The sequence below is a fragment of the Saitoella complicata genome, assembly GCF_001661265.1.
Source record: "Saitoella complicata NRRL Y-17804 unplaced genomic scaffold SAICOscaffold_28, whole genome shotgun sequence".
Classification (NCBI taxonomy): domain Eukaryota; kingdom Fungi; phylum Ascomycota; class Saitoellomycetes; order Saitoellales; family Saitoellaceae; genus Saitoella; species Saitoella complicata.
Genome location: NW_017567019.1, coordinates 23434 through 49030, shown reverse-complemented (window position 1 = coordinate 49030; position 25597 = coordinate 23434). Strand labels below are relative to the sequence as shown.

At 53.2% G+C, this 25597-nt stretch overlaps 17 protein-coding genes across 17 annotated transcripts; 7 read left to right on the top strand and 10 right to left on the bottom strand.

Moving 5' to 3' along the window:
- Nucleotides 1–82: 82 nt before the first annotated feature.
- SAICODRAFT_32080 (WD40 repeat-like protein) lies at nt 83–842 on the bottom strand. The gene has a single exon (XM_019168105.1). It carries the CDS (start codon nt 771–773, stop codon nt 360–362), a length of 414 nt encoding a protein of 137 aa, XP_019021209.1. The 5' UTR covers nt 774–842; the 3' UTR covers nt 83–359.
- On the top strand, nt 769–2972 carry SAICODRAFT_21845 (uncharacterized protein). The gene is made up of 2 exons (XM_019166479.1): nt 769–1048; nt 1102–2972. Exons 1-2 carry the CDS (start codon nt 1046–1048, stop codon nt 2938–2940), a joined length of 1842 nt encoding a protein of 613 aa, XP_019021208.1. The 5' UTR covers nt 769–1045; the 3' UTR covers nt 2941–2972.
- A 553-nt stretch (nt 2973–3525) lies between these two features.
- Nucleotides 3526–4176, bottom strand: SAICODRAFT_10152 (yippee-domain-containing protein; the record flags this gene model as incomplete). The annotated part of the gene is made up of 1 exon (XM_019165186.1): nt 3526–4176. The coding sequence occupies one exon, from the start codon at nt 4174–4176 to the stop codon at nt 3526–3528; it is 651 nt and encodes a 216-aa protein (XP_019021207.1).
- Nucleotides 4177–4493: 317 nt separating this feature from the next.
- SAICODRAFT_85423 (DWNN-domain-containing protein) lies at nt 4494–6663 on the bottom strand. Its single transcript, XM_019171403.1, has 2 exons — nt 6095–6663; nt 4494–6037 (listed from the first exon to the last, which is right to left on the bottom strand). Exons 1-2 carry the CDS (start codon nt 6264–6266, stop codon nt 4548–4550), a joined length of 1662 nt encoding a protein of 553 aa, XP_019021206.1. The 5' UTR covers nt 6267–6663; the 3' UTR covers nt 4494–4547.
- Nucleotides 6340–6663, top strand: SAICODRAFT_32078 (uncharacterized protein). Its single transcript, XM_019168104.1, has one exon. It carries the CDS (start codon nt 6348–6350, stop codon nt 6594–6596), a length of 249 nt encoding a protein of 82 aa, XP_019021205.1. The 5' UTR covers nt 6340–6347; the 3' UTR covers nt 6597–6663.
- Nucleotides 6664–6801: 138 nt separating this feature from the next.
- SAICODRAFT_73623 (uncharacterized protein) lies at nt 6802–8464 on the top strand (the record flags this gene model as incomplete). Its single annotated transcript, XM_019170876.1, has 2 exons — nt 6802–6943; nt 7000–8464. The coding sequence occupies 2 exons, from the start codon at nt 6802–6804 to the stop codon at nt 8013–8015; spliced, it is 1158 nt and encodes a 385-aa protein (XP_019021204.1). The 3' UTR covers nt 8016–8464.
- On the bottom strand, nt 8343–9470 carry SAICODRAFT_62094 (CDK-activating kinase assembly factor; the record flags this gene model as incomplete). Its single annotated transcript, XM_019169888.1, has 2 exons — nt 8343–9249; nt 9301–9470. The coding sequence occupies 2 exons, from the start codon at nt 9468–9470 to the stop codon at nt 8343–8345; spliced, it is 1077 nt and encodes a 358-aa protein (XP_019021203.1).
- A 193-nt stretch (nt 9471–9663) lies between these two features.
- On the bottom strand, nt 9664–10104 carry SAICODRAFT_10148 (dolichol-phosphate mannosyltransferase subunit 3-like protein; the record flags this gene model as incomplete). Its single annotated transcript, XM_019165185.1, has 3 exons — nt 9664–9717; nt 9772–9846; nt 9958–10104. 3 exons carry the CDS (start codon nt 10102–10104, stop codon nt 9664–9666), a joined length of 276 nt encoding a protein of 91 aa, XP_019021202.1.
- A 253-nt stretch (nt 10105–10357) lies between these two features.
- Nucleotides 10358–11362, top strand: SAICODRAFT_37378 (mitochondrial carrier; the record flags this gene model as incomplete). Its single annotated transcript, XM_019168557.1, has 2 exons — nt 10358–10426; nt 10454–11362. The coding sequence occupies 2 exons, from the start codon at nt 10358–10360 to the stop codon at nt 11360–11362; spliced, it is 978 nt and encodes a 325-aa protein (XP_019021201.1).
- A 269-nt stretch (nt 11363–11631) lies between these two features.
- On the bottom strand, nt 11632–12940 carry SAICODRAFT_176563 (uncharacterized protein). Its single transcript, XM_019165843.1, has one exon. It carries the CDS (start codon nt 12801–12803, stop codon nt 11862–11864), a length of 942 nt encoding a protein of 313 aa, XP_019021200.1. The 5' UTR covers nt 12804–12940; the 3' UTR covers nt 11632–11861.
- A 1049-nt stretch (nt 12941–13989) lies between these two features.
- On the bottom strand, nt 13990–14934 carry SAICODRAFT_97555 (ubiquinone biosynthesis protein COQ9; the record flags this gene model as incomplete). The annotated part of the gene is made up of 2 exons (XM_019172115.1): nt 14854–14934; nt 13990–14798 (listed from the first exon to the last, which is right to left on the bottom strand). The coding sequence occupies exon 2, from the start codon at nt 14695–14697 to the stop codon at nt 13990–13992; it is 708 nt and encodes a 235-aa protein (XP_019021199.1). The 5' UTR covers nt 14698–14798; nt 14854–14934.
- A 437-nt stretch (nt 14935–15371) lies between these two features.
- Nucleotides 15372–16082, bottom strand: SAICODRAFT_41045 (kinase-like protein; the record flags this gene model as incomplete). Its single annotated transcript, XM_019168648.1, has 1 exon — nt 15372–16082. A coding segment is annotated over one exon (711 nt), but the record flags the coding sequence as incomplete, so codon positions are not given.
- Nucleotides 16083–18821: 2739 nt separating this feature from the next.
- SAICODRAFT_27790 (uncharacterized protein) lies at nt 18822–20684 on the top strand (the record flags this gene model as incomplete). The annotated part of the gene is made up of 1 exon (XM_019167057.1): nt 18822–20684. The coding sequence occupies one exon, from the start codon at nt 18822–18824 to the stop codon at nt 20682–20684; it is 1863 nt and encodes a 620-aa protein (XP_019021197.1).
- A 252-nt stretch (nt 20685–20936) lies between these two features.
- Nucleotides 20937–22162, bottom strand: SAICODRAFT_67925 (ketopantoate hydroxymethyltransferase). Its single transcript, XM_019170345.1, has 2 exons — nt 22026–22162; nt 20937–21983 (listed from the first exon to the last, which is right to left on the bottom strand). Exons 1-2 carry the CDS (start codon nt 22132–22134, stop codon nt 21127–21129), a joined length of 966 nt encoding a protein of 321 aa, XP_019021196.1. The 5' UTR covers nt 22135–22162; the 3' UTR covers nt 20937–21126.
- A 153-nt stretch (nt 22163–22315) lies between these two features.
- On the top strand, nt 22316–22697 carry SAICODRAFT_32076 (uncharacterized protein). Its single transcript, XM_019168103.1, has one exon. It carries the CDS (start codon nt 22411–22413, stop codon nt 22624–22626), a length of 216 nt encoding a protein of 71 aa, XP_019021195.1. The 5' UTR covers nt 22316–22410; the 3' UTR covers nt 22627–22697.
- An 811-nt stretch (nt 22698–23508) lies between these two features.
- Nucleotides 23509–24708, top strand: SAICODRAFT_32074 (POZ domain-containing protein). The gene has a single exon (XM_019168102.1). The coding sequence runs from the start codon at nt 23656–23658 to the stop codon at nt 24490–24492; it is 837 nt and encodes a 278-aa protein (XP_019021194.1). The 5' UTR covers nt 23509–23655; the 3' UTR covers nt 24493–24708.
- SAICODRAFT_32073 (uncharacterized protein) lies at nt 24642–25349 on the bottom strand. The gene has a single exon (XM_019168101.1). It carries the CDS (start codon nt 25148–25150, stop codon nt 24683–24685), a length of 468 nt encoding a protein of 155 aa, XP_019021193.1. The 5' UTR covers nt 25151–25349; the 3' UTR covers nt 24642–24682.
- Between the last annotated feature and the right edge of the window lie 248 nt (nt 25350–25597).

Sequence of the window (25597 nt, the reverse complement as noted above, 5' to 3'; positions counted from 1 at the left end):
AATGCATTTTTGAACATGATATGGAAAATCAAGAGCATGTCTATTCGCCACTGCCCGTTCATGGGCTCTGGCTCCTGTCTCGAGTTCCACGGGCCGGCTTAACGTTTTGAAACCTGACCAGCAGACGTAAACGCTCCTTCGCCAAGAACTCACTTTCTCATGTGTAAGGCCCAAGGCTCTTCTGCCGGTCTATGTTGTCTGTCTTGCGCTGGTTGTGAGGCCACTTGTACCCCAGAGATCTAATCAAAGATCGTCGTCACCACCCATCAACTCGGCCAATTCAGCCTCTTGTTCCGCAGTTAGCCCTGTTGCTGGCTTGTCCTATTCCTCAACATCCTCCTCTTCCCAGACAACCTTCTTCATTGCTCGCACATCGGCTTCACCATGGACCACTGCCTGATGGTTCCATCCAAACTTGCACTCGCAAGCATGTTTCCCCACATTGCCTGCGCCGATACTTCATCGTAATGCCCTTTGATCACCTTCACTAGTGAACCGCTGCCAATATCGAATACTCTTACTTCCTCATCACGACATGCGGTTACTGCCCAAGATCCAGTGGGTGTCACCAAGATGTCCTGGACAAAGTCGGGATGTTCCAAAGCAGTATCATCCGCTTTAGTGATAAGATCAGACCGTCTTACTGTCTTATCCGCGGATGCTGACCACAGTGCACCTTCATTGTCAAAGCGCAGATCATAGACCGCCCATAGAACGCGACTCCTCACGCGCTGCACCGCGCTGCACACCTCAAATGTCGACGCGAATCGCATCCTTCACGAAGAAACCACCATTGATCTCGACGCGTTATCCCACTCGAAAAGTTACGAAACCGATCGCATACACTCTATTAGCTTTTTGGAAACGCAGATCAGTCACGGTCTGTGAGTTTTTCTGTCCGATCGCAAGTGAACGAGAGCTCGAATCGCTGGTCGTTTGTCGGGTTCGCATACACACCGAGAAGGAAGACAACTCAAGCGCTGTGCGCGTCGATTTCCCTTTTGCTGAACTAACCTAATCCGCTACTTGCTACACATACTTCATAATGGTTTGTTCATCTTCTTGCCACCCTAAAGGACCCTTCACTAACAATGATCCCAGTTCTACGCAGAATCCCTTCTTACCCGCAAGGGTCCGCTTGCACGTATCTGGCTGGCAGCACACATGGAACGCCGCCTAACGAAACCCCAGATCACAACCACCAATATTCCATCCTCCGTCTCTTCCCTCATCTCCGACACTGACTCCACTGCGCCCATGGCTCTCCGTCTCTCCGGTCAGTTGTTGTTGGGTGTCGTCCGAATTTACAGCCGCAAAGCACGGTATCTCTTGGAAGACGCGCAGGAAGCGATGGGAAGGATCAAGATGGCGTTCAGGCCTGGAAATGTGGATTTGAATTTGTCGACACAGGCGGAAGCGCATACGACGCTCACTCTCCCCGATGTCATCACTGAGCTTGATTTGCTTATGCCGACGGCGGATTTGTCCTTCTTGGATGGAACTGTCACTGCGAATCTCGGTGCGAACACGAGTAGAGCGGCGGATATCACGTTGAGAGAAGAAGACATCTCGATTGAGTACGGCCTTAACGCGCCTGATACTTCGCACCTCCTCCTTGGTGAGGATCCAATGGAACTCGGGTCTCTTGACCCTCACACTCAGATGGAACTTGACCTTGGGTTGGATTTCTCCACTGCCGCCGCTGGCGCACCTAAAGACACCTCCATCTCCGTCGAGATGGGACGTGATGCACCGACTATCATCAGTCGTGAAGTCAGTCCCGAGCCTGCTGGGGAGAAGACCACGCTTGAGTTCGGGGCGGAGGAGCAGCCTGCGCTTGCGTTCGACGATGAGTTGGGGATTGGTGCCGATATCGAGATTCCGGGTCTGGATTTCGGTGAGCTGACGACTGGCCTACAGGAGGAGGCTGAGGGTGAGAGGACGCCTAGGGCTGGAAGTCCCTTGCTTGAGGAAGGCGAGCGTACACCTAGAGCAGCTGAGGCGGAGGAGGAGTTCAGACTCGCTACTCCCGTCGTCGAGGAACAAGAGCAAGCCGAGGAGGCGCGTCATGCTGCTCCTCGAAGACAATTGAAGGTTCAAATCGACGCGAAGACCGAGCTTACCCAGGCACAGCTCAAGGCTCATCTGCGTGACCCATCATCCACTCTTCTCCCGCCTGATGCGACAACGCTCTTGCCTCGTGACCCTGTCATGTTGAGCTTGGTGTTGGGTCAGCAAGGTGGATGGAGTGTGTGGAGACAACAGGGCGTGCACCCCGATCTTGCAGGGTTGTTGAGTCCTGATTTCGTTAGGGGCATGAAGAGACGGAGGGAGGAGGGTGGAGCTATCCAACCCGAGGAGGAGGAAGAACCTTCGAGGAAGGAAGCGCGTCTTGACGAACCCGGGTTCGAGGCCATGGAGGACGTACAGATGCAGGAAGCGGCGCCCTTGGAGGATGAACCACAGGCCTTGGCACCCGGCGAGGAAGAAGAGTTGGGTTTCGGGGTTGAGGAACCGCAGGTGCTGGAGTTTGATGAGCCGGTCTTGGGCGCGGAGGATCCATACCAGCCTGCCGAGATGACGGGTTTGTTTGAGGATGAACCCAACCTTGGTGAGGCGGCTCTGCCTGAAGCCACGCAACCCGGCGTGGTGTCGCGGAATACCGTCAAGGCCATCCAATACCTCCGTTCCGAATTTCGGCCCGAAGCCGAGGCTGATGCGAAGGAGGTCGTTGATTTCGAGCAGATGACGACTGGACAGAGTCGCGCTGATGCAGTCAAGATGTTCTTTGAGGTTCTTGTGTTGGCGACGAAGGATGTTATTAAGGTTAAGCAGGAGGAGCCGTATGGTGGGATTGAGATTAGGGCTAAGGAGAGGTTGTTTGAGGTTGGTGTGCAGGGATTGGGGGAGGAGGAGAGCGAGGAGGCCGTTCTTGCCTAAGAACTTGGCTCGAGTGGGTTACCGTGATGAGGAAAGAGGAAATGCAGGTAATGGGTAAGGATACCGCGGTTTTGGTTTTGTGTTAGCGTTTGTTTTTTGATTTACGTTCGTTACGTCGACATTGGTTATGGACGTGTTATTGTTCATGGTTTCTCGGTTTACAGATGATGTTGGTATTAGCTTTAGTTATAGGGTAGTTGTGAAGATTGTTCTGTTCTTTATTGACCTCGGGCATCCACAGCTGGCTGTTCGCACGGGTACCGATACTTCTGCCACGGACAAGTAGACGACAGAGTCATGAGATCGTAAGGTATCGAGCAAGGACATCAAAATCCATTCCTATCATTATGTACCAAAAATAGAAAGCCAACGCCAAAAGACAGCACTACCGGTAAGTACTGAGAAACCCCTCCAGATCAGATCAAGCCATTATTAGCAACGGTAAGAACGCCCTATAAGCCCACAAAACAGTCAAAACAGTCAAAAATAAAACCATGGCCAGATAGGCCTTCCAAAAAGCTCCCAATACATTCCCAACCTCTTTCGTTCACGTACACAACAATTCCCACGATTATCGAAAGCACTTCACGCAACCAAATCCCTGATGTCAATATCACTTCCGTCCTCACTCCACAAGCTTTCCTCATCTCCATCATCGTCACTATCACTCCCTTCACCCCACCCATTCTCCTTCACAACCCTCCCACCCTCAACCACATACCTCCCAACCTTATACCCCTGCTCCCCACCCCCAGGAGCCTCGATATACTTCCACCCAACAACGCCCCCACATCCCCCACACATCGCATCCCTAACGACATGCACCCCCGTCAACAAGTGTCGTGAGCGGGGTGGAGAGAGTGTGATGTTTGTCAGGGTGGAAGTTAAGAGGGCGGGACCGTATCGTCCGCGGAAGGCTTTTGAGAGGGTAGAGGAGGTGAGGGTTAGGTGCGTGTGGCAGGTCGAACAACATAGGATCGGATCTCGTGCACCTCCACCACCACCTCCTCCACGTCGACCGCCGCGACCTGCGCTGGGGCCCTCGTTGGAGTTTGTACGGGAAGGAGGCGAAGGACGGGGACGGCGGACAGAGCATGTCGTAGATACGGTGGCTTGTGTATCGTTTGAGTCGAGCGAGGAGGTGGTAGTGGTGGATGAATCGGATCCACGACGGCGGGATTGGGGCATGAACCGGGCGGAAGCGAGGAAGGAGGTGAAGCTTGATCCGATAGGCATCTTGAATTCCTTTGATGGATACGATTAACCCCAGGTGCCGTCAGGATGTTGGAGGACTGAAATCCTGGTGGGGAGCTCCAGCGGATTTTGTTACCGCGTGATTTCAATCAAGGCTCAAACGGGAAGGTGACGTCAAGACTGAGCTCGTTGCAGAGAAGGCGGAGATTGTAGGACTACATTCTATTCGGCCTTATTCTTGCTCCTAATTCGCAGGAAAGAGATGACAGCCGTACTTGGTTGTGGGACGGTCCGCCTACAAAAGTTCTCACGCTTCGATTTGACTTGCTGATCGAAGTGTAAACAGCAGAATACGTAAAACGGTTTGTCATTCAATAATGCTAATCGTTCAACTTCCCTCACCTTCCCCACACTTACTCCCTCCTCGGCCTCTTCACAGGCCCCTGCCCAAACCCAGGTCCCCTCCCCATCCCTTGTCCTCCCATCCCCTGTCCACCCATATTACCCATTCCCATTCCCATTCCCATTCCCATCCCCGGCATACCCGGCATCCCGGGCATCCCCATCATCATCTGCTGCATCATCATCGGATTCATGCCCATCGGCGGCATGGGCATACCTGGCATCCCGGGCATGCCCATACCCATCATCATCGGATTGAATGGCATAGCAGGCATACCTGGCATCCCCGGCATTCCCATCATTCCGGGCATGGGCATAGGTGGCATAGGCATAGGGGGCATACCATCCATCGTGGGCACCATACCCCCTGACTCGTGGAACCCGGGTGGTGGGGCGGGGTATCGTGGGTCGTAGGCGCGTCCTTGTGCATGTGCTTGAGCAGCGGCGGCTGATTGGTCGGATTGAACGCCCTCTGTCTGGATTTCGGGTGTTTCCTCCACATCATCTTCCGCCGCTCTCTTCTTCGGGTTAGCAACGGCGTTTTCGGTCTTGGGTGTTCCACTGGGCGATTTTGACGTCTCCTTCTCTTTCTCCCCCTCCTTGATCCACTCCTCAACCTTTCCCCGGATCTCCTCATCAACCTCCAACCCCTCCAACAACACTTCCGGAGTCTTACACGCCTCATTCGGACACACAAAGTCACTCCCCAATAACGCCTCCTGCGCACACTCCTCGCACGCAAGACACTTGCAACACGGGAACCTAACCGCAGCCTTCGCGACCTTCTTACACAACTTACACGCCAACTCCTCCGATACCGGACGATCCGAGGTTTTCGTCGAAGCAGTAGCGCGAGCTTGATATTTCTCCCATGACTTTGAGTCCGCGACCGCGACGACGTATTCGCCTTCCGAGTTGACCATGACGCCACCTTTGCCTTCTTCGGTGTCGTCACCGTCACCGCCAGGAAGAGGCTTAGCGACTGTCTTTAGGAAACTTCGAGGGATACCCGTCGTTCGCTTCACCCTCGGCTTCCCATCATAATTCGGATCCGCATTCGTGGGACAAGCTTGGATCCAATGTCCCTTCTCTCCGCATCGGTAGCAGATATACCCAACGGGGGGTGGACGATCCGGGACGGGCGCATTGTTGGCTCCAGGGCGGGCTTTGTGGATAGCCGTTTGTTGCGACATTTGGTCAAGAGTCTCGTTCCATTGCGCGGAGGAGGCTGCAAACATGGCTTTGATCATGTCTTCTTCATTTCCGGATGCGGCTACACCCACCGCAGACAATGTCGTCGCGGAGGGAGCGGACGCTGAGGTAGAGGAGGTGGCGTGGGGTTTCTTGGAGTTGGAGAAGGATTCGACGCGGGAGTTTGAGGTTGTAGGGGCTCGGCCGGTTACGTAGCGTGCAGCTGTTCCCTTACCGAACTTTGAGGCTGGGAGACGGCGTGCGATGACACTCGTCGAGCGTGGAATGATGGTAGTGTCATCTTTGTATTCTATACCCCGACTGTTAGCAACCCCCATCGACCCCAGTGTCGGAGAACCTTGCGAACCTTCATTCGTGTTCGCGTGATAAATCGCTAAATCGAAATCTGTACCGGAGCCGAGTTTGTTGATGGTGATGATCTCGCGTTTCAAATCAAAGACGGAAATACCGGTTCCGTCGAACGAGATACGCGACGGTTCTTTCTGCGACTTGAACTGGTAGTAAACTGCTGAACTCATCTTTCGTATCTGCTTCTGCTTCTCGTTTGTTGATTTGTCGATGTACGCTGGTTCGATGGAAGTCTCGAGGACGATAAAACGATGTCTCTAGGCAATAACTGCAACAAGGACACACTGTGCGTTCACTTCTTCGTGATCGTGATTCAAACAACTCTTTTCAATTCTCAATACTGGGCTATAGCCTCTTGCTCAACCAACACTTTCACACAACAAAAGTTTCAGGCTTCTCGTTCCACAATCGCCACTCGAGAAAACACAGGCTTGTCTAACACAAGGCAACGGAATGCACTTTCTTGTTCAGTGCGAGAAATGGGGCTGTATGCCAAATAGGATTACAGCAGTCAAGTACGACTGAAGGAGATTGGAGGTGTTGGATTACTGGACTTGGGGTGGGTCGGGGTGGTTGGGTCAGTTGGAGGAGCGAACTCCCTTTTGAACACGGCCGGTCCGTGTGGCGGTGCACGTACGACTCAGCCACTCGTACATTCCATGTCGGGAAGTCGAAGGACAAGGCAAAGCAAGGGAAGGATCAAGGATGGAAGAAACCCTGTTGACGACCAAGTTGTGTGCGATCTGTCATGTCGGGCCATCGAAATATACCTGCCCACGATGTAAACTGAAAACATGTTCTCTCCCGTGCTCCAAACGGCACAAAGTTCAAAAGTCCTGCAGTGGAGGTATGTCTCCTATCCACACTTCTGACAAGGCTGTGAAGCTGATAATGGGGACATAGAACGCGATCCAACTGAATTCCGAAAACGGACAGACCTCCAAACACCCCTGTCTCTCGACCTTGACTATAACTACCTCACCGGCATCGAACGCACACTCGACAATGCCGCCCGCACCACCACCTCTCAACCCGACTCCAGCGGCCGCTTCGCATTCTCGAGCCAACAAACAAGGAAACAAGTCACTCGGAACGGCGTCCGACAAGTCCTAGCACCACAAGGAATGAAACGAGCGCGAGAAAACAAAACAAGCTGGAACCAGAAGAGAAAGGTGTTGAGTTGGACTATCGAGTGGATCTTTCTCACACAATCCACCGGGCAAGAAATCAGGATCTTGGATGACCGGGTTCCGGATACAGAGATCCTTTCCGAAGCCGCGGCGAAGCAGTTAGAGCAAGAGGCGTTAACGGCGCATTTCTCGGAAGACGCACCCTTTGCTTTACACTATCTACTGCGAGACGTCAACTCCCCCGCCAGAGCAGAGGCATACATCCAGCTGGACCCAGAACAGAACTTCAAAGATAACCTCCGCAACTGTACCGTCCTCGAGTTCCCCACCATCGTCGTCGCACGGGAAGTCCCACCCCAATTCACACTCGTCCCAAAACCACAACATGACGAACACCCACAAGAAATCCGTCAGCCGAGGACCGAGAGAGAAGAAGAACCGAGGGCGGAGGATGTGGTCGATATGGCCGATGTAGTCAAAAGTCTCGTCAAGGATGATTTGGCGTATATCGCAGGTATGGCGGATGATGCTCCTGTCCCTGGAGTTGCCGGCGCCGGCGCTGGAAAGACTTTCAAAGAGGAAGAGGTTGTGGAGACGTCGTCATCTGACGATTCGTCTTCGGAGGAGGATAGTTCGAGTGAAGAGGAGGAGGAGGAGGAGGAGGAGGAGGAGGTGAAGGTGGATGCTCCGGAGACCAGTGTACAAGGGGAGGGTGAACATGTTCAGCCGGCAGACCTGGCGCCTCTGGTTGAGGGAACCGAGCCTGCCCTACCAGACCAGTGCATTTGAAGTTTGATGTTTGGGTTTAGTGAGGGATTATCCATGAGGGTTCGACGCCTACGTCATTGGCTGATCGAAAGTAACCGTAAGGCATCCTAAACCGGCAGTTGTGGACGAGCTGTTCTAAGTTACTACGGGGCTTTACATCGAGCGGGGATACCTAGCCTTTTTAGCACAAGTTTTATAGCTGGCAAGCAATCTCTCACGCATCTAGTCCTGATAACGCCGTATGAATCACATTGTTAAAAATATGCCGGATATCCATATGAAGTAATCCGAACCGAGAAACGCAACCGGGACCATGTTTAGCCGTCGGCTGATATGCCTCTATTCATGTCATGCCACAACCGCATTTTGCATCTTCACATCACCATCCAGGGCCTCCCTCGCCTCGGTTTCAGCACCAACATCACACCCCAACCCAGCAAAAGCACTGAACAGCGCTTTCCGAAACACCTCCGTGACATTAAACCCACTCGCAACTGCCTCAGGATTTCGCACGATCTCCATAGACTTGATGTCATCATAATTGCTCTGCACGACATACATCGCACTCGACATCCCCTCACCACCAAGAGGATCAAACGGCGTATCATCCTCTTCCTCGATTTTGGGTCTTGGAGCACCGAAAGCAGGCATATCAGTGAACTGTGCCGCCAATGCCTCATCACGCTCTCTTCGTCTCTGTGCCCTGAGTTGAGCACGATGCGCGACACGCTGTTCATGCGCTTTCACAATCCGTGCTGAATCCTTCTCATTACCAGCCGCTGCCAATGCCTTCAACAATCCCGCCTCATCCTCAGCCTTTTCCCGCCTTTCTTCTTCCTCGTCCAGGAGCGCTTGTTGTCTCGCCTCCTTCGCCGCTACCTTCCGTGCAGCTTCTTGTTGCTGCAATGCCTGAGCCTCACTAACCGCCCTCGCCGCATTCGCCGCAATTTCCTTCCTATTTGACCCGGCATATTTCTCCAACTTGGCCTCGGTTTCCTGTATGTCGATCCCATTCACCAGATTGAAGACGTCGATCTCGTATTCCTCCAGATAATCGTTGTAGGCACGTAACGAGTCGAATTCCTCAGGCCGTCGGTTGTAAATCTTTGCTACTCGTTTTCGAATGTCGAGTTCCCGCTCAACAGTGATGTCTTCGAACGTCTGCTTCCGAAACTTGTTCTTGCGGAGGATTTTGCCGCAGAGGGGACATGGTGCTGGACCGAGGGTGAAGAGGCTGTCAATACAAGATGTACACCTGTAAAATCGTTAGCACTGATTCAAGCCTTCACAGCTGGTCTGAAGCCACAGTTTATGATAACATTCTGGATTGATGAGAAGCTCAAGATGTGGATTCACATAAGAGTCTTTGCTGCAACTTGGGCACACTGTAATGGACCCATCAGCTTCTGAAGAACATACTCGATGGGGTCGGCTACCCAAAGGGGCTGCTCGTGGAGCAGGAGCATCTATCTCCATCATCATGAATTTTCGAGTTTGGATTGTTGGTGTTGGTGTTGGTGTTGGTCGTAGATGCAGGTGCACGTGTACGACCCCCGCTTGCGTCATCATGGAGGGGAAGGGATTACATCGTACGGAATTGCAATGCATCATCAATTATATCCAAAAAGTAGGAGGTCTCGCCAGTATAGTATAACACCTTGCTGCCAAATCAGTCAACCGTAACACCCTTCGTCCTCAGATCTGCCTTTGCAGTTTCGATTTCCTGCGGTATCAAGGTAAGCGTCACAGTGAGACAGTTTACCATCTTCAGACATACCTTAACGAGCTCTTTGAAATCCGCTTCCTTGTCCTGGAACGTCAAAACACCGTAAACGAGAGTGTAAAGACACCACTGTGCGCACAGTTAGTTAGTTGCTATGGTCACAGTTGTGCTGACGGGCAATTGCGTTGCCCAGGCGTCCATCTCCCTCCCGCCTACCCAGGCAGGCGACGTATAACATACCAATCCAAACGAAACCACGACCAAGAACGGCACGTACAACCAAATCTCCTCCAATGACTTCGGTGCAGGGATGTAGCCAAGGAAGACGCCGATGTAGAGCACCGCAGCAACAAAAAAGTTTCTGAGCAGACGTTCTGCACGAGTCATGGCGAATTGATGGGGCGAATGCCGTTTGAATGTTCGTTCAATGTTGTTGGCGGTGACAGCGAGGCCGGTATACGGCGCGGCTGTGGCTGGTGGACTGGGGTCGTCGACGTACGGCACTCCGGCGATTCCCGGGAAGGGAAAAAACAAAAGGATCAGGATCCCCCCGGTCTATGGACCATTCATTCCCGTCGCTTTTTGCTTCTCCGTTTCGATAGTGGTACGACGTTCATTCACTCTCAATCAATCTCACACAATGGCTCCGACACAACCACCAGCAGCACCGACGACGACTACCGCCGATGGATATGGAGTCGAGGCACCGGTACAGGAGAAGAGCGCAGTGATCCAGTTTATTGCACAACCCCAAGTCGCATCCTTCCTCGCCGGCGGCGTAGCCGGCGCAGTTTCCCGCACAATCGTCTCCCCCGTCGAACGCATGAAAATCCTCTTCCAAGTCCAAGGCCCCGCAACCGGAAACTCCTACCAAGGCATGTTTCCAACCCTCGCAAAAATGTGGCGTGAAGAAGGTTGGCGAGGCTACATGCGCGGAAACTGGACGAACTGTATCAGGATTGCGCCGTATAGCGCCGTTCAGTTCTGGAGTTACAACGTATTTAAGAAGGGGATGTTGGAGGAGGGGGAGAGGGAGTTGGATACGATTAGACGATTGACGGCGGGTGGGTTGGCGGGGGTTGTGAGTGTTGCTGCGACGTATCCGCTTGATATCACACGGACGCGTATCTCCATCGCATCCGCATCAATCCCCTCCCTCGAACTCGTGAGGGGAACGGCAAAATTACCGGGTATGACAACGACCATGAAACAAATCTACCGCAACGAAGGCGGAATCCGCGGCCTCTACCGCGGAATCGTCCCAACAACCCTCGGCGTAGCACCCTACGTCGGCCTCAACTTCGCCGTCTACGAACACCTCCGCTCCTTCTTCCGCCCGGACGGCTCCCAACCCTCTGCCTCCGAAAAACTCCTGTCGGGCGCGATTGCAGGTGGAGTAGCGCAGACAATCACATACCCCGCCGACGTCCTACGACGACGATTCCAGGTGAACACGATGAAGGGGATCGAGTATGGGTATACCGGGTTGGGCGATGCGGTGCGGACGATTTGGAGGAAGGAGGGGGTGAAGGGGTTTTATAAGGGGTTGGGGCCGAATGTGTTGAAGGTTGTGCCGAGCATGGCGGCGAGTTGGATGAGTTATGAGTGGGTCGTGCATACTTTGATGGCGTTGGATGAAGCTTAGCGAGCCGAGCGAGAGTACCGAACTGTGCGTGCGGGCCGACATGGAAGAATTGGAAGGTGTGCACGGGCCGTGTGGGATGGAATAGCATGGAGTACGATACGTATCCTCGACGAGACGAATGATGGAAGTCGCGCGGATTGCATAGAAGTTGGTACGATAGGGAGAGGATCACCAGTAACAAAATATACCGTTATAGCATCTCACGCTGTCCTCACCCCCTTTTCCATCCATGCCTTTATGTCGGATGATGATCGCGACAGCATAACACTCCGTCGCGTGTAATGGTTGGGTAGCTGGCCTTTGCAAGTTCATCCAAGGATAGTTGAAAGAAACGCTCAATTCATGCTTACCAAAAGCAAGCGCAGTTTCGTTACCATTAAGGATATTCAAAACAAAACGAAACCAAACTCCCATAGTCCACACGACCCCATAGTCCTCACCTGTCCTTGTCGGCGTTCAGAAAACCAAACAACCCTTCACACGCAGGGAACCCCGGTCTTTACTCACTTCCAATCCTAGCAAACCTCGCCGCGAGATCTCTAACCCTCGAACTCCCCTCACTAACACTCCTAACCTCTCTCTCCCTTTCCCTTCTGATGCCATCCACTCCAGTCGACACGTTCACATTCGCATACGGCACCACACGTAACACCTTCTTCGGTGCTGCCCGGACCTGTGGTGCTGGTGCCTCTTCCTCTGGAATCGGGATAAATGCGGTATAATCCTTCAGTGTGCGAGTCGATGAGGAGGTCGTGGTAGAAGCCGCAGACTCCACCGGCGAAACAGGCTGTGATGGTTGTTGCTGCGTCTGTGACTGAAATGCCTGATCCCATTGTTGCAAAAACGACGGTATCGACACTTTCTTGGGTACGGGTAACGCTTCCCGCCTCACGATCCAATTCTTCGATTTCTCCTCCACAGTCTCCACGAATCGTTCCTGCTCCGTCTTCTCCCTTTCCTTTTCCGCTTTCTGTTTCAGTTCTAGACTCCCGCTGACCGCGCGTGCTAATCTGTCCTTTATATCGTCCTCGAGAGCGAGGGGTTTCACTGCACTGATCAGTGCCGGTTTCCGTGGTTTCGGGGGTGTCTTTGCATCTCGTTTCAACGATTCCTCCAATTTCCCTGACCGTTCAAGGAGGCCTGGGCCGCTTGTTACGCGATCCCGGTCGCGGGTGCTGAGGGGGTGTCGTGGTGGGGTGAATGCTGCGTCGCGTGCGAGATTGTCGGCGAGGACGGATGAACGGGCGAGGATCGCTGCGGAGGATTTCTTGATGCGGAGGGAGCGGAACGGTTGGGATTGGTCGACCTTCGAGGATGTGGAGTCTGGAATGGGGAGGGAGGTGGAGCGTGACATGGACGGGGCATCTTCGGGTGTGGTTGGTGGTTGCGTCGAGGTGGTTCTGATTCGGATTGGACCGGAGAGGATAACGATTGTCTCCATTGTTATTTGCTGCGACCAACCCTCTGATGGTCTACCGCTGGAGGGAGGGAGGTGCTGGTGTCCTTGGTCTCTGGACTTTGGTGTAGGAAAGGTTGAGAGCGGGAAGCTCTCGTCGACCGCGACGGAGGAGCCACGGAACGCGGCCCTCCACGACGTTGGATTCCCAGTAACTGGAGTTAGGACGACTTAATCCGGTCGTGTCTACAGTTCTCAGGAATCCCCGAGAGATGTGCTTGCTGCTAACTTGCTGCGGCGGTTTGAGGCCAATGTCACCCTACGCGAACACGAGAATGAAAATGAAAAGACCGAATGCTATCCACTCCAATTCCATCGCCATACAATTGCAGCCTCGAGACCTCGTGTAATACTTCATCCCAAGCCAATTGACGACCACCCAGACCCACACAACCACACCCGTCAACACCACCAGATGCGTCCAATACCGATCCACGGGGAACCCCCATGGCCAAACATCCTTCACCGCAACATCCCCTCCAGATATCTGTACACCGACACCAGATTAGCTTGAAGACTCAAGCCTCGAGTAGATAAACATAGCACATACCGAGCCATAAAGTACCCAATCCCAGACATCGAATATCCCGCCTATCCCAAGCACGAAGGTGATCCAAGTCAATACCTATAATAATCAGCCCCAGGTGACCGTCAACTCCGCATCTGGGAGTCTCCGGGGACTCGTGGGACGCGCGGGCTGAGGTGGTGCGTTCATCTCATTGTCCTTCGAGTATTTTCAAGAACTATGGTGGAGAGGTCTGTCTGTGCGCTTTGGCGGTCCGAGCTCAAACGAACCGAGCTCAAACGAACCGAGCTCAAACGAACCGAGCTCAATACAGTATACGTATACGCGTTTGTTTTGGTTTGTACGGATTGGGAAAGGTTATGGAACAGACCGAAAAAGTATGGGCTATGAAACAAGAATTCTTGTAGCTACTGAGCTATATGTTTTGATCCTCATTTCTATGGCTAGGGTCCCGGCTCAAACGCACTTGGATTCAGTTCGCGGCGTTTCTTCGAATTCAGCCAGCATCCGCACGCTTGCACGCGTTTCTCCTACTGACTTCTTCCAGATCCCGTTCGTTTCAGATAGTACTCATATAAATTTGCTCTTTGTCTTCTCGGATACCTCCTCGACCAGCTCTAAAGCTGCGTCCGCATCACTCGTTCCTTACAATCTCATTCCCCGGGAGTTCAAGATATTCCCGATGGAGTGTGCTGTGAAACTGATATACTCCGTGACATTGCCCACTCCTTTGCCAAGCGTTTGCACATCCCCTAATCTGCGGTCAAGGAATGCCCATGTGTTGGCAAAGTCAGCCGATGTATCTTGTGTCATATAGACCTCTGTGGTGGCATAAACACTTGCCAAGCTCGCTCGTTTGGTATACCAATTCATGTCCACACTTGGATCTCCAGTCAGATACCACATCTCATCCGCAAGTTTAGCCAATTCGGCCATTGATCCTGGCGCATTCCTTGGCAGGGCCATGAGCGCCAGAGCTTCTTGCCAATGTCCAATAACATCCTTGTTTGCCTTCAGCCTCTCCACACATAGCCTCCTGATCTTTCTCCCAACACCTTTCTCTTCCTCCAGAGCTGGTAAGTGCCCCTTCAAACGCTCACGCTCGGTAACCATATGGTACTCTGCAATAGACCAGGCACCCTTGGGGAAGAGGGCATGGGTAATGTCAAGGTATCCAGCCTCACGCGCAGCCATACTCAGAGACTCGGGAGTAAACCCATGCTCTGGGACATGCTTCAGTGCTCTTGATAAGATGTCTTGCTGTTGGGGTGTGTAGAACGGTGTTGAAGGGTGAGTATGGGAATAGAATGATCGGGTTCCGAGATTGTATGCTGTCCTTGGTACTCTGTTCATGATTGCTTGCTATTTCGCTGCTGGTGTCGCCGTGGGGCACTTGATCGGATATGAGTTGAACGGCGTCTGAGTTTTCGTGGGAGGGACGATGGGTGGATACCCTATGCCGTAACCGCGTTAGCAAGCCAAAGCCATACACTTGGAATATCACCGTACCCAGTGCTGCAATTCTCGGCTATCGAAAGGGGTGTATTGGGCAACGATCACTTTTTGGATGTTGGAACGTTGTGCAATGACGGGTACATACGTGCAGTAACCAGCAGGACGACGTACTGTATCCCCCAGCTACAGTACCTCACATCGAATACATGTAAACGGCTTCAATTGCGAGACGCATCATATTGATCGAAGGTCATCGCCATGACTTTGAAACCGTATATTCCTCAAGTACTACCTCTCACTACCGCCGATCCATCCCAACTGAAAAAAGAATCGATATCGCTAACCCCGAAATCCCTAATAATACCCAAAAGCTCCAAACCATGCAACCGCAATACAAAACAGAGCAGCAAGAACTACCTAGTAACTATCCAAACAAGAAGAAGACCCTACTCAATCTCTCCAACACCCGATGATATACCGCAAATGCCCGACCTATCCCACAATATTCCTCACAGTTCCATCCTCCAATCCTCCTCCTCGCCAACCTTTCCCCTACCTTCCTGAACCCCCTCCTCCCCAGAAGGTCCATACTCTCCCTCGTAAATCACCGCACCAGCCTTCCGCCGTCCCTCAACCCATTGCACCTCCATCGTCCCAAGCACATCCCCAATCGTCGGCCTCTCCCTCGGCTCCGGACTCAACATCCACCTCACAATCCGATCCAACCCCATCTCGAAGAATTTGGGCCGATATGGCTCATCGCCCGGTCTGATGAGGGGCTCGTTCGGTCCCGAATCCGCGGTAGACTCCGTATCCGAGAAGGAAAGCTTGGGTGCGTCGCTTAAATCACCACTCCGGAGTTTCTGCCATGGGAGACCGTTATCAGGTAGCACGATGTTTGCGGCAATCTCGAGCATGATCAAACCCAGCGAAAAGACGTCGGCGGGTTTATCGTACTGCTGATAACTCAACACCTCAGGCGCGATATACTCCCTATCCCCCTCCCTCTCCACACCCCTCTCAGCCGGCCAGCGTGTCGCCATCCCAAAATCCCCAATCTTCAACGTACCCTCAAAGGTAATGAAGACGTTGGCGGGCTTGAGGTCAAGATGCAACACACCCATATCATGGATATGCTTCAACCCCAACGCCAACTCCGTCAAAACCTTCCACACCCGAAACTCATCCAACCGCGCAATCCTCCCCTGCTCCTGCAAAAACACATCCAAACTCCCATTCTCGCACAACTCGGTCTGGATATACAGATGTCCAGCCTGCTCCCACGAATCAATTAGCGTGACAATGTGTTCGTGTTCCCCCAACAACTTCAATATCTCCACCTCCTCCAACCGCCGCGCTCGGTCTTTGGGCCCGATGAAGGGGTATTTGGTCTTCTTGACCGCATACTTCACGAAGCCTCCATCATCCCGCTCCTGTACGGAATAAACCTCGCTAAATTCACCCTCGCCCATCAACTCCACATTCGTAAACCGCGTATCCAGAATACCCTTCATCCGCGCCGTCGTACTCGCCGGTGTATGCGGTGGACTCGTCACGCTGAGCCCCAGCCCGTGTCCATGATGATGATGCGTCGGCGTGGTGGAGATAGAAAGTCGACTCGCATCCAACGGAACGAGCCCAAACCCACTCCCATGACTCCTCCCATCCGGCGTCACTAACCCCCGATCCTCCTCCCTACCTCCCATACCCTTCTCCCCCATCGCCGGCCTGGAAATTGGCAATGTCAACCCCAAACTCGGTCGTCGCTGCGGGCTGATACTCGTCCCCAACTTACTCGGTACCAACCTCCCCCCTGCAGCACCCCCATGTACGAGTTTCGTCGGCGTAGGCGGAAAATCCATCGTCATACTACTTTCCGTTTCATTTCCCGCCGTCCCAAAACTCGCGTCGCCGAGGCCGAGGTCCATCATGTCTTCATCCTCATCTTCGTCTTCACTCTCGTTCATCACGAGCGGCTCACGCAACTGATATCGATTATGAACAGTAGGACTGCATTCCACAGAACTCGCACCCAAGGACCCAAAGGGACTCTGCCCCGCCGGAAGCTGTTTCTGATGGTGACTGACGAACGGGCTCAATCCCTGCCCCACTTGCCCACCCACTTGCTGCTGCTGCACAACCCCAAACACCGGCTTCTTGACCGGCGTATCCGGCATCCCTGCCCCACCGACACTCCTCGTACTCGTATTGATCCCACGTTTACTCAGCAAACCAGTACTCATGAACGCGGTCTGCAGTGGTTTGACGAGTTTGTAATTCTGCGGTGTCTGGAAATCCAATGTCGGGAACTTTGGTGGTGCCGGCTTCGGTACGGGGATATTGATGTTCTGCGCCTGTGGATGTCGGGAAGCCGAAGAAGCGAACGGAGTCCCCTCCAACGCCGGAGGAGCCGGAGAATTGGGTACCATCGACTCCCCATGACTCAACGGATGCGGTCCCCTCATCGACGCCTTCTGCCGCGTATGTGGATGAATACTCGGATTCCCCAGACCCGCCGGAGTACCAAACGGTGAATCACGGTGCATATTGAGCCCACCTGGTCCTCCACCCAAATTATCCACACTTATCGTTCGGCGGATTTTGTTGAGGCCGTTTACGGGCGTGCCGGGGGTCGCGAACTGGAACCCGCCACCTCCTCCTCCGGCTGAGTGCGAGTTTGTGAGTGAGGCATTGGAACGGTGTGAGGGGGGTCCATGGTGTGAGGAGCGGGAAAGAGCGCGTTTGGGTGTCCCACTGTGCGTCCGCTCCCTCGGATTCCGTTTCGCGAGTGGCGAGCCGAGGGAGGCTTCGTCGAGATTCAACACGCCGTCGGAGCGTTTCATGAGGCTTAGACTGTGTAGTGGTGGTGGAGATCCGTTGAGGATTTCGCGGGATGGGGAGGCGTCAGTCGTATGGATTCTCCGATGTGCGGACGTGTTGGTGGTGTCGGCCAACGGGACGCGGTGTTGTGCGGAAGGAGTGTACTGCGTCGTTGGGCTGGAAGCGAGTGTCTTTCGGCGTGCGCGGAGTAAAGAGCGTTTTTCGCTAGGTGGGAACGGGATAGCGAATGATGATGCGGCCGCGGAGGATGCGGTCGTTGAGGTGGTGGTTTCCGTAGGGTGTGATGGTGAGCGATGGATTTTGCGTGGTGAGTCGAAGTCGTTGAATGGTTGGTTATTCATCGGCTTTCGTTCGAGAAGGCCAGAAGTTATATAGTATCAGAGAAACTGGGGGTAAAGAGCGACGCGGTGATTGTATTGTGCTGCCGGAGCTTCGAAGACACCGAAGTTGGATGTTTGTTGATGGTGGGTCTGTCGCAAGGATGCGCAGCAGTCCAGGTAGTGGATGTTGGTGGCAAAGTGACCGTAGAAGCGGTCTTTGTCACGTCCTTACGCTCCTGCAATTGATATCCTTCTCCTGGGCTGGTCTGACTGACTGGTTGTGGTTGGTTGGTGTTGTTGTTGTTCTCTTCCTGGGTCTGGTCGAGTCGCGTTGCAGGCAACCGCGTAGCGACATTTCTTGGGAGAGACGACCTGGAAATGAACTGGACCAAACAGAAGAAAAGAGGAGATATCTTCCTTCAGAATAAAATCTCAATGTAGGTATAATACGAGCTGCAACATCTGCACTTTCATGTAATTCAGCATAACGGTGCATTGGTCATGCCCCATACTGTAATGGCTGCAGCCAAGCACAACACAGCACCAAACAGACTGACAGAGCCAAGGGGTTGCCATTGTCGTCTAATCGACGGTCTACAGCCTTGCTCATTTTGTTCTGAGTGACGCTGAACATCGTTCCCGCCCGTTTCGTTGACATTTTGATACCGGTATCGCTATACCGGAGGTTGCGTTCGCTGTCCTAGCTTGAGCCTTGGTTCTACGACCTCCCCCTGGGATTTCCCAACCATCACTACGTTCACTACTGTTTGGACTGGGATTGGGTAGCATACAACCATACAGTTGGGTGAGGTTCAGACGACACGAACCCACTTTCAAGCACCGTTCTTCAACAATCTTGCGATGTCGGACGACCGTCCATCGATCTCCGTTTCTGAAACATCCGAACCACCCTCAGAAACAACACCAACCGGAACTCTCTCCGCCCCACCTCTCATCCCACCCCCAATAAAAGTCACCGAAACATCCTCCCCCTCCCTCCCCTCCGCCGCATCCTCCAATGCAGGCTCCCTCACCGACCGACATCTGCGTCAAATAACCGAAACCTCCGAATCAGAATCAGGATACAAATCAGGCTCAGAGGGTGCTGGCATTGGGGCGGGTCATCACGGCTCTGGGGCGAGAGTTGGGTTATTGACGAGACGGACGGCACCGGCGGCACCAACCTCTGTGCCTACACGAAGTATGATCGTCGAGACGGAACCTGTACCGCCGCCGCCAAGGTCGGCTGTGTTGGGTTCGGCTGCTACGATGGGGGTCAAGACGAAGCCGAGCACGGACACGATTCGGCCGTCTGCGACAAGAGTGAAGAAGAGGATGGCGCATGGGCATCATAACCCTCCCAATTCGGCGAATACGACGAAAGCGGATATCTTCGCACACAAGATTGCGTCCGCAATATCCTCCTCTGACGAAGATGAAGATTTCGTCTATGAGAGCCAACAGCAGCATCAGCACCATGGCCAGCAGCATATCCCGCATCCGGGGGTATTAGCGCGGACACCGAGTTTACAATCGATCGTTTCAAGCAGGACTGGAATCAGCGGACGTCGCAGTATGAAATTCACTCGGGAACCACTGGATGGAGACGACTACCCCTTCTACGACACCAACCCCAACCACTCCTCCCGCGCCGCAATCATGTCCGACGAAGGCCCCATCATACCAGGCGCCGGACCATCATCATACCACGCTCACAACCACCCGCGGGGACCAGCATATAAACCGAGTTATCATTCGTTGAGGTTGCCTGTTTCGTACTTTCCGAGTAGTCGACCACATAGTCCTCGACAACGGATGTTTAGTCAGGGAAGTAGGAGGGTGACGGGGTTGACTGATGCGGCGACGAGTGGGTGGTCTGCGTATGATGGCGAAGACGGGGATGATGAACAAAACCCGCTTCTTTCGTCTTCGCGGCGGCGGTATGCGGCGTCTCAGCGCTATCTCAAACGTACGCGCTCGACGCTGGTGGGGTTGTGTGTGGGCTTAGTGGTGTTGGCGATCTGCTTGGTCGGCGCCACGGTGGTTACGACGAGGGAGTTACGAAATGTTGCGATTACAGGGATTGTGAGTGTACTTGTGAGTGAGGACGAGTTGATGATGGATCTCGTCGTGGAGGGGACGAATAGAAATTTGGTGGGGTTGAGTGTGCTTGATGTCGATTTGGCGTTGTTCGCGAAGAGTGCGTACGTCAGCGACGACCTCTACGAACGAGAGGAGGAACGAGCAGCATTTCTCGGATGGCCATGGGATCCGGATCCAGGACACCACGATCACGGCACAGACCCAATGCCACCCGAAGATTCCGAAACGATGCTACTCGGCTCCTGCACGACACTCGATACCGCCCTCACATTCGACCCACTCCTCCTCGTCACGCGCAACACCTCCAAAACAACAACCTCAATCTCAACCCTCCACCTCTCCGACCCCGGCGGTCTCGGGAATAGTACGAGAAGAGAAAGTGACGAGGAGAAAAGCGAGAAAGAGAAAGAGAGGAAGGGGAGGTGGGAGAGGGTTATCAAGCATCCGTTTGAGTTGGTTGTTAGGGGGGTGTTGAAGTATGAGGTTCCGGGGCCGCTGGGGTTGGTTGGGTGGCCGTGGGGTGGGAGTGCTGGGGAGAAGAGAGGGAGGGGGGTGAGGACTGTTGCGGTGAAGAGGAGTGTTAGGGTTGATCCATTGAGGAATGAGATCGAGAGGTATTAGGGGTATGACATGATGGGTTTCTTGGTAGATTGATGAGGTATTGCTATTCAGAGAGCTATACGAGGAGCTGCAGCGCCACCGGAGTTGCGAACATCCGATGCGTATAGGCCTGCCAGCAGCCATAATAACGACACAAGTGCTTCCTTTCGAGAATTAAATTATCAAATGTCGCACGACTTCATGAGCGACTTGTCATAGACACTCGCCGGCGTTGCCTAGGTGATGCAGGCGGGAAATCTCACGGTTTTGTATGATGATTTCAGGTTTGGTATTTGCAGGTATATGCTATTAGACTATCTCCATTTCTCATATCCTCCTCTTTTCTCCAGCTGGTTGTGAGCATTGCACGTTCTCACTGCACTTCCGACATCCATATATATTGTACTGTATCACCCAATTGGCCCTTGCAATTGAATAATGCTGCGCGGGCAGACCGTTCCGTTTAATCGCTCCCAACCTTTGCCTTGAACTTCTCCAACTCCTCCGGTTTTATCGGGTATGTATGCTCCATTGCAGGAAAGCTCCTAGCCTTCACTTCCTCAATATACTTCCCAATTGCTTGTCTCGTCTTCACTCCTATTGACTCATACTGCTTCACAAACTTTGGTACGAACCGCTCAAATGCGCCGAGCATGTCAAGTTGTACAAGAACCTGTCCTGAACACGCTGATCCAGCACCAATACCGATTGTTGGGATGGTGATGCGTTTCGTGATGATTTCAGCAATCTCGGCTGGCATAGCTTCCAGGACCAAGGCAAAACAGCCAGCCTTCTCGAGTGCCAGCGCATCCTCCAACAGCTGTGCCGCACTCGCTGCCGTCTTTCCTTGTACCCTGAATCCACCCAACGCTGCTTGTCTTTGTGGCAGCAACCCGATATGTCCCAATACTGGAATCCCCACCGTTGTCAACCTCTCAATCGTCACTGCCATCTCCTTTCCTCCCTCCAACTTGACAGCCTCCACACCTCCTTCCCTTATCAGTCGCACAGCATTCCGCACAGCATCTTCCGGCGAAGCCTCATACGTCCCAAACGGCAAATCCGCAACAACATACGCCGACTTCGTACCCCTGACCACAGCTCTTGAATGATGAATCATATCCTCCATGGTGACCTGATTTGTCGAGGTGTACCCCAACGCGACCATTGCCAATGAGTCACCAACAAGGATCAGATCCGTGCCAGCTTGATCTGCAGCAAGTGCGGATGGAAAGTCATGTGCTGTAATCGTGGCGATTGGGATTTTCCTTTTGTAAAGTTGGCGGAGTGTATGTAGTGTTGCTTTTGGTCGAGGAATATCTGCAATTGAGGTGGGTGCAGTGCCGGAGGGAGCAGGAGCACCGGCTGGATCTGGGGATGGGTGGAAGCTGTAGGATCTTATTGACTGCTGGATGCATGGTCTCTGTCGGAGACGGCTCAGGGAGAGTAGAGGCCGGCGTAGAGAAGCCATTGTTTTGTGAAGGAGTCTTCGTTACAGGGTCCACTTTTTGGTCATCTGCAACTCGGCCGCCCCGGGCCGACCGAATCTACCAGACGTGCTGCGCCCCATGCTTCGCCACAGTTGATTAAAGCCTCCCTGACTCCGCCAGGACAGCATACACCCCCATCGAACGACCAGTCCTCCATCCAACAGAGCACCGAGTACACCGTTCATCACTCGAATCGAAGAGCATCAACCCGCCTTTCGATCCCGACAACAACAACCAGTCTTCGTCTGAAACTTTGAATGGCAGCTTACCCCCTCTCCACACTCCGCAATCACACTCAATCGAGCACTTCCACTACCGTCAACATCTCCAATTCCTATTCTAATCAATTGAATTCGAGTTTAAGTAATAATTATCATGCCGTCGATACGAATACTCAATCAACCGGTGCCAACAACGAGCACCAACACCAACGCCGTGCCACCGACACCGCCGGTGGAGGGTGGTGCGTTTGACGGAGCTGGGGAGGAGAGTAAAGACAATCCAGCACACGGCTCCGGCACTGCGCCCGGGAATGGGCGCATACATGGCCACATCGTCGGCGGACAGCTTCCGCCGACACCACCCGTCGATACCGATAATGGCCATTTGTACGGAACGAGCGCATCCAGCATCACCAGCTCTACCAGCGGAGATGTCATCGCGCATCGTGGTCGTACTGTTACCACGCACCACCAAAACCTCGAGATCTATCTCCCGACACTCTCATCCCCCGTCCTTCACGCCATAATCACCACCACAACCCACACCTCCCGTTCCTCCTCCGCCTCCACCACCGAATCGAAAGAGCTTACTGTTCTCCTTCCTCGTTCGACACCCCTCTCCCACCTCTTTTCCCTCACACCCCTCCGTTCAACTCTCACTGCGTTGCTCGACTTCGCCGAACAAAATGCGTGCGAGAGGCTCGTTGTCTGGGTCCCGCGTCATGCACACACGCACGGCATGGATATGGAGTGTGCGGAGGTTGTTAGGGGTATGATGTGGGCCGGCTTTGAGAGGGAGGTTGAGGGTGGGGCTGGAGGCCTGGGTGCGGCGGCGGTTGATACGGAGTGGGTCAGGATGGGGTGTGAGGTTTGATTGAATTGAATTGAAATTATTGAGAGTGAGCAGACTGAGCAGAGTGTGTTTTGGAATGGGGTTTTCGTTTGTAATTGTTTTGTGGGTTTATGGAGTAGGTTTGAGGAGTTATAGTAGCTTTAGTTATAGCCATTGAACATCAGTGGATCATCTCAACGTGTCGAACCACTTGCAGTCATGTAGAGCAGGACAGGACAAGAAGCAGCGAGATGTACGAGTACTACGGGCCGCTCTATGCGAGAGAAAGGTCACAAGTTCAAGAGGCCCTGGCACATGTCCAAGGGAGTCAACGTCAGTTATAAATACGTTGCTCAGCCTTCATTGACGATTAAGCTTTGTTCTAAAATCCGTCCACTTCAGTCAAGTTCATTCAGAATCGATCATATTTCGCACGCTGGACGTCGACCATGTCTCCGAATCTCACAACAACGGCAACTTCTGACACCACAAGCACAAGCACGGATAACGAGCCTCTGTACCTCAACGTGGGTGGCACGCCCTTCGCAACAACAAGAGCCACACTTCTTTCGCACCCCTCCTCATTCCTTGCGAAACTCCTTACGTTTGGTTCCTCTCCTCCCTCGTCTCAGACCACCTCCTCCACCTCCAGCTCACTGAGCCAGAACAGAGGAAAGAGCGTGGAGGAGGCACTTTTTATCGATGCGGATCCTGAGATTTTCAGGGTTGTGTTGACCTACCTCCGACGTGGTCGACTCATCGTTCCCTCGGACCTGGTGGTCATAGAGGCGGTGATCGCCGAGGCGGATTATTTCAATCTTCCAGGGCTCGTGTCCCTAGCCAATGCCCTCCGTCCTCCCCCTCCACCTCTGCCGCCCATGCCGCCGGTGACTATGATTGAAGAAACGTGGATATTGGGCAAACGCCCCTCAGAAGCGGAGTGGAAAATATGCGGACGCTCCGAGAGTTTCGCGAATGATATGTTCGAGACGGTTTCTGAAGACGGACTGAGAGGTCTGAAGAGTCGTGTAAAAGCGATGTTGTTCCTCCCACAATTCAATGGAGTACGAAAACTACCATTGGTTAGTGCGAAGTCCCTGGCTGGCGTGGGAGACCAGAGGATCCATGAGATTAAGCCCAAACATTGGCCGTATATGTCGACAAAAGCTGACCCCTGGTGTGGATGGGATGTCGTGAGCGTCGAGATGCTCGCGCCGGATCTCAGGGAGATGTGGTGTAAGGTTCTTGTTAAGGGTTGCCCAAGGGCAAGGTGTGAAAGAACATAATCTTTGTAATTGAGTAACTTCATTGTGCAGCCCATGGACATGATGATGCGACCAGGGGCAGAAACGGAAGATTTCTCACGCTCTGAGATGTTGACGGATTCCAACCTCAACACAACCGGTACACCAAGATGCTCCACCAAACCGGTCTTATTGTTAGTTTTATCACATATCCTCTTCATACAACTACTTGTCAATTCTGGTCCAACCGCTTACTCTTCCCCTCATACCCCTCATAAACCGGTAATTCTCCCAACTCCTTCACACTCATCTGCATCGTCCCCGCAAACTGATGACATGTAGGCCGGATCCGTTCCCAACCAATGATCATCCCATCGTGATCCCGTTGCCACCCACTACTCCACACACTCCAGTTTTCCCGATCCATTGAGTAAGAAGCAAACGGCGCACCGCACTCCCCACAGCGCTTCTTGTGTTTTCTAGGCTTCCATTCGGATGATTGAGCGTGCTCAAGACCGGTGAAGGAGATGGAGGAGGAGGGATGGTGCGTGGTGTGAACGTAAGGGCCGCCGGTGGTTCGTTGACAGAATGTGCAGTGGCAGTAGGCGGAGAGTGTGATCTTCGAGACGTCGGCCTTCCATTTAATAAGGCCGCAGAAACAGGAGCCGTTCATGTAGTCTGAGGATTTGGGATCAGACATGGTGATTGCAATTAGGGTTGCGACCTTGGCGACGTCGAGGATCCTCTGCGGGGTCGAAACCGGGGGTGGGGCATGATGTCATACAAACGATCTCGGTGGATGGCGGTGTGCATTGTCCACAACCCTTTTTGATCCTTGCATACATTCAACTTGAGGTCGTTTTCTTCGGTATTGCCCAGGTTGTGCAATCTCAACTTGGGTCTCATGATCAGCGGAGGTGCAACCTAGACCTGGCATGCGCAAGGGGCTTTCGTTCGCGGTTTGTACTGCCGCCCATATCAGACATACCGGCAATGATTAAGTTGCATTATTGGTCGTTACTTATTGCCTGATCGTTGAGCATCCGACCATGGGGCGTGCGGCTGAGCGACCGGTACCGTGGGAGTGGAGCTCGAAATTCGATTCTCGATCAAGATATCATTTGTTATTTGCGTACGATCGATAAAC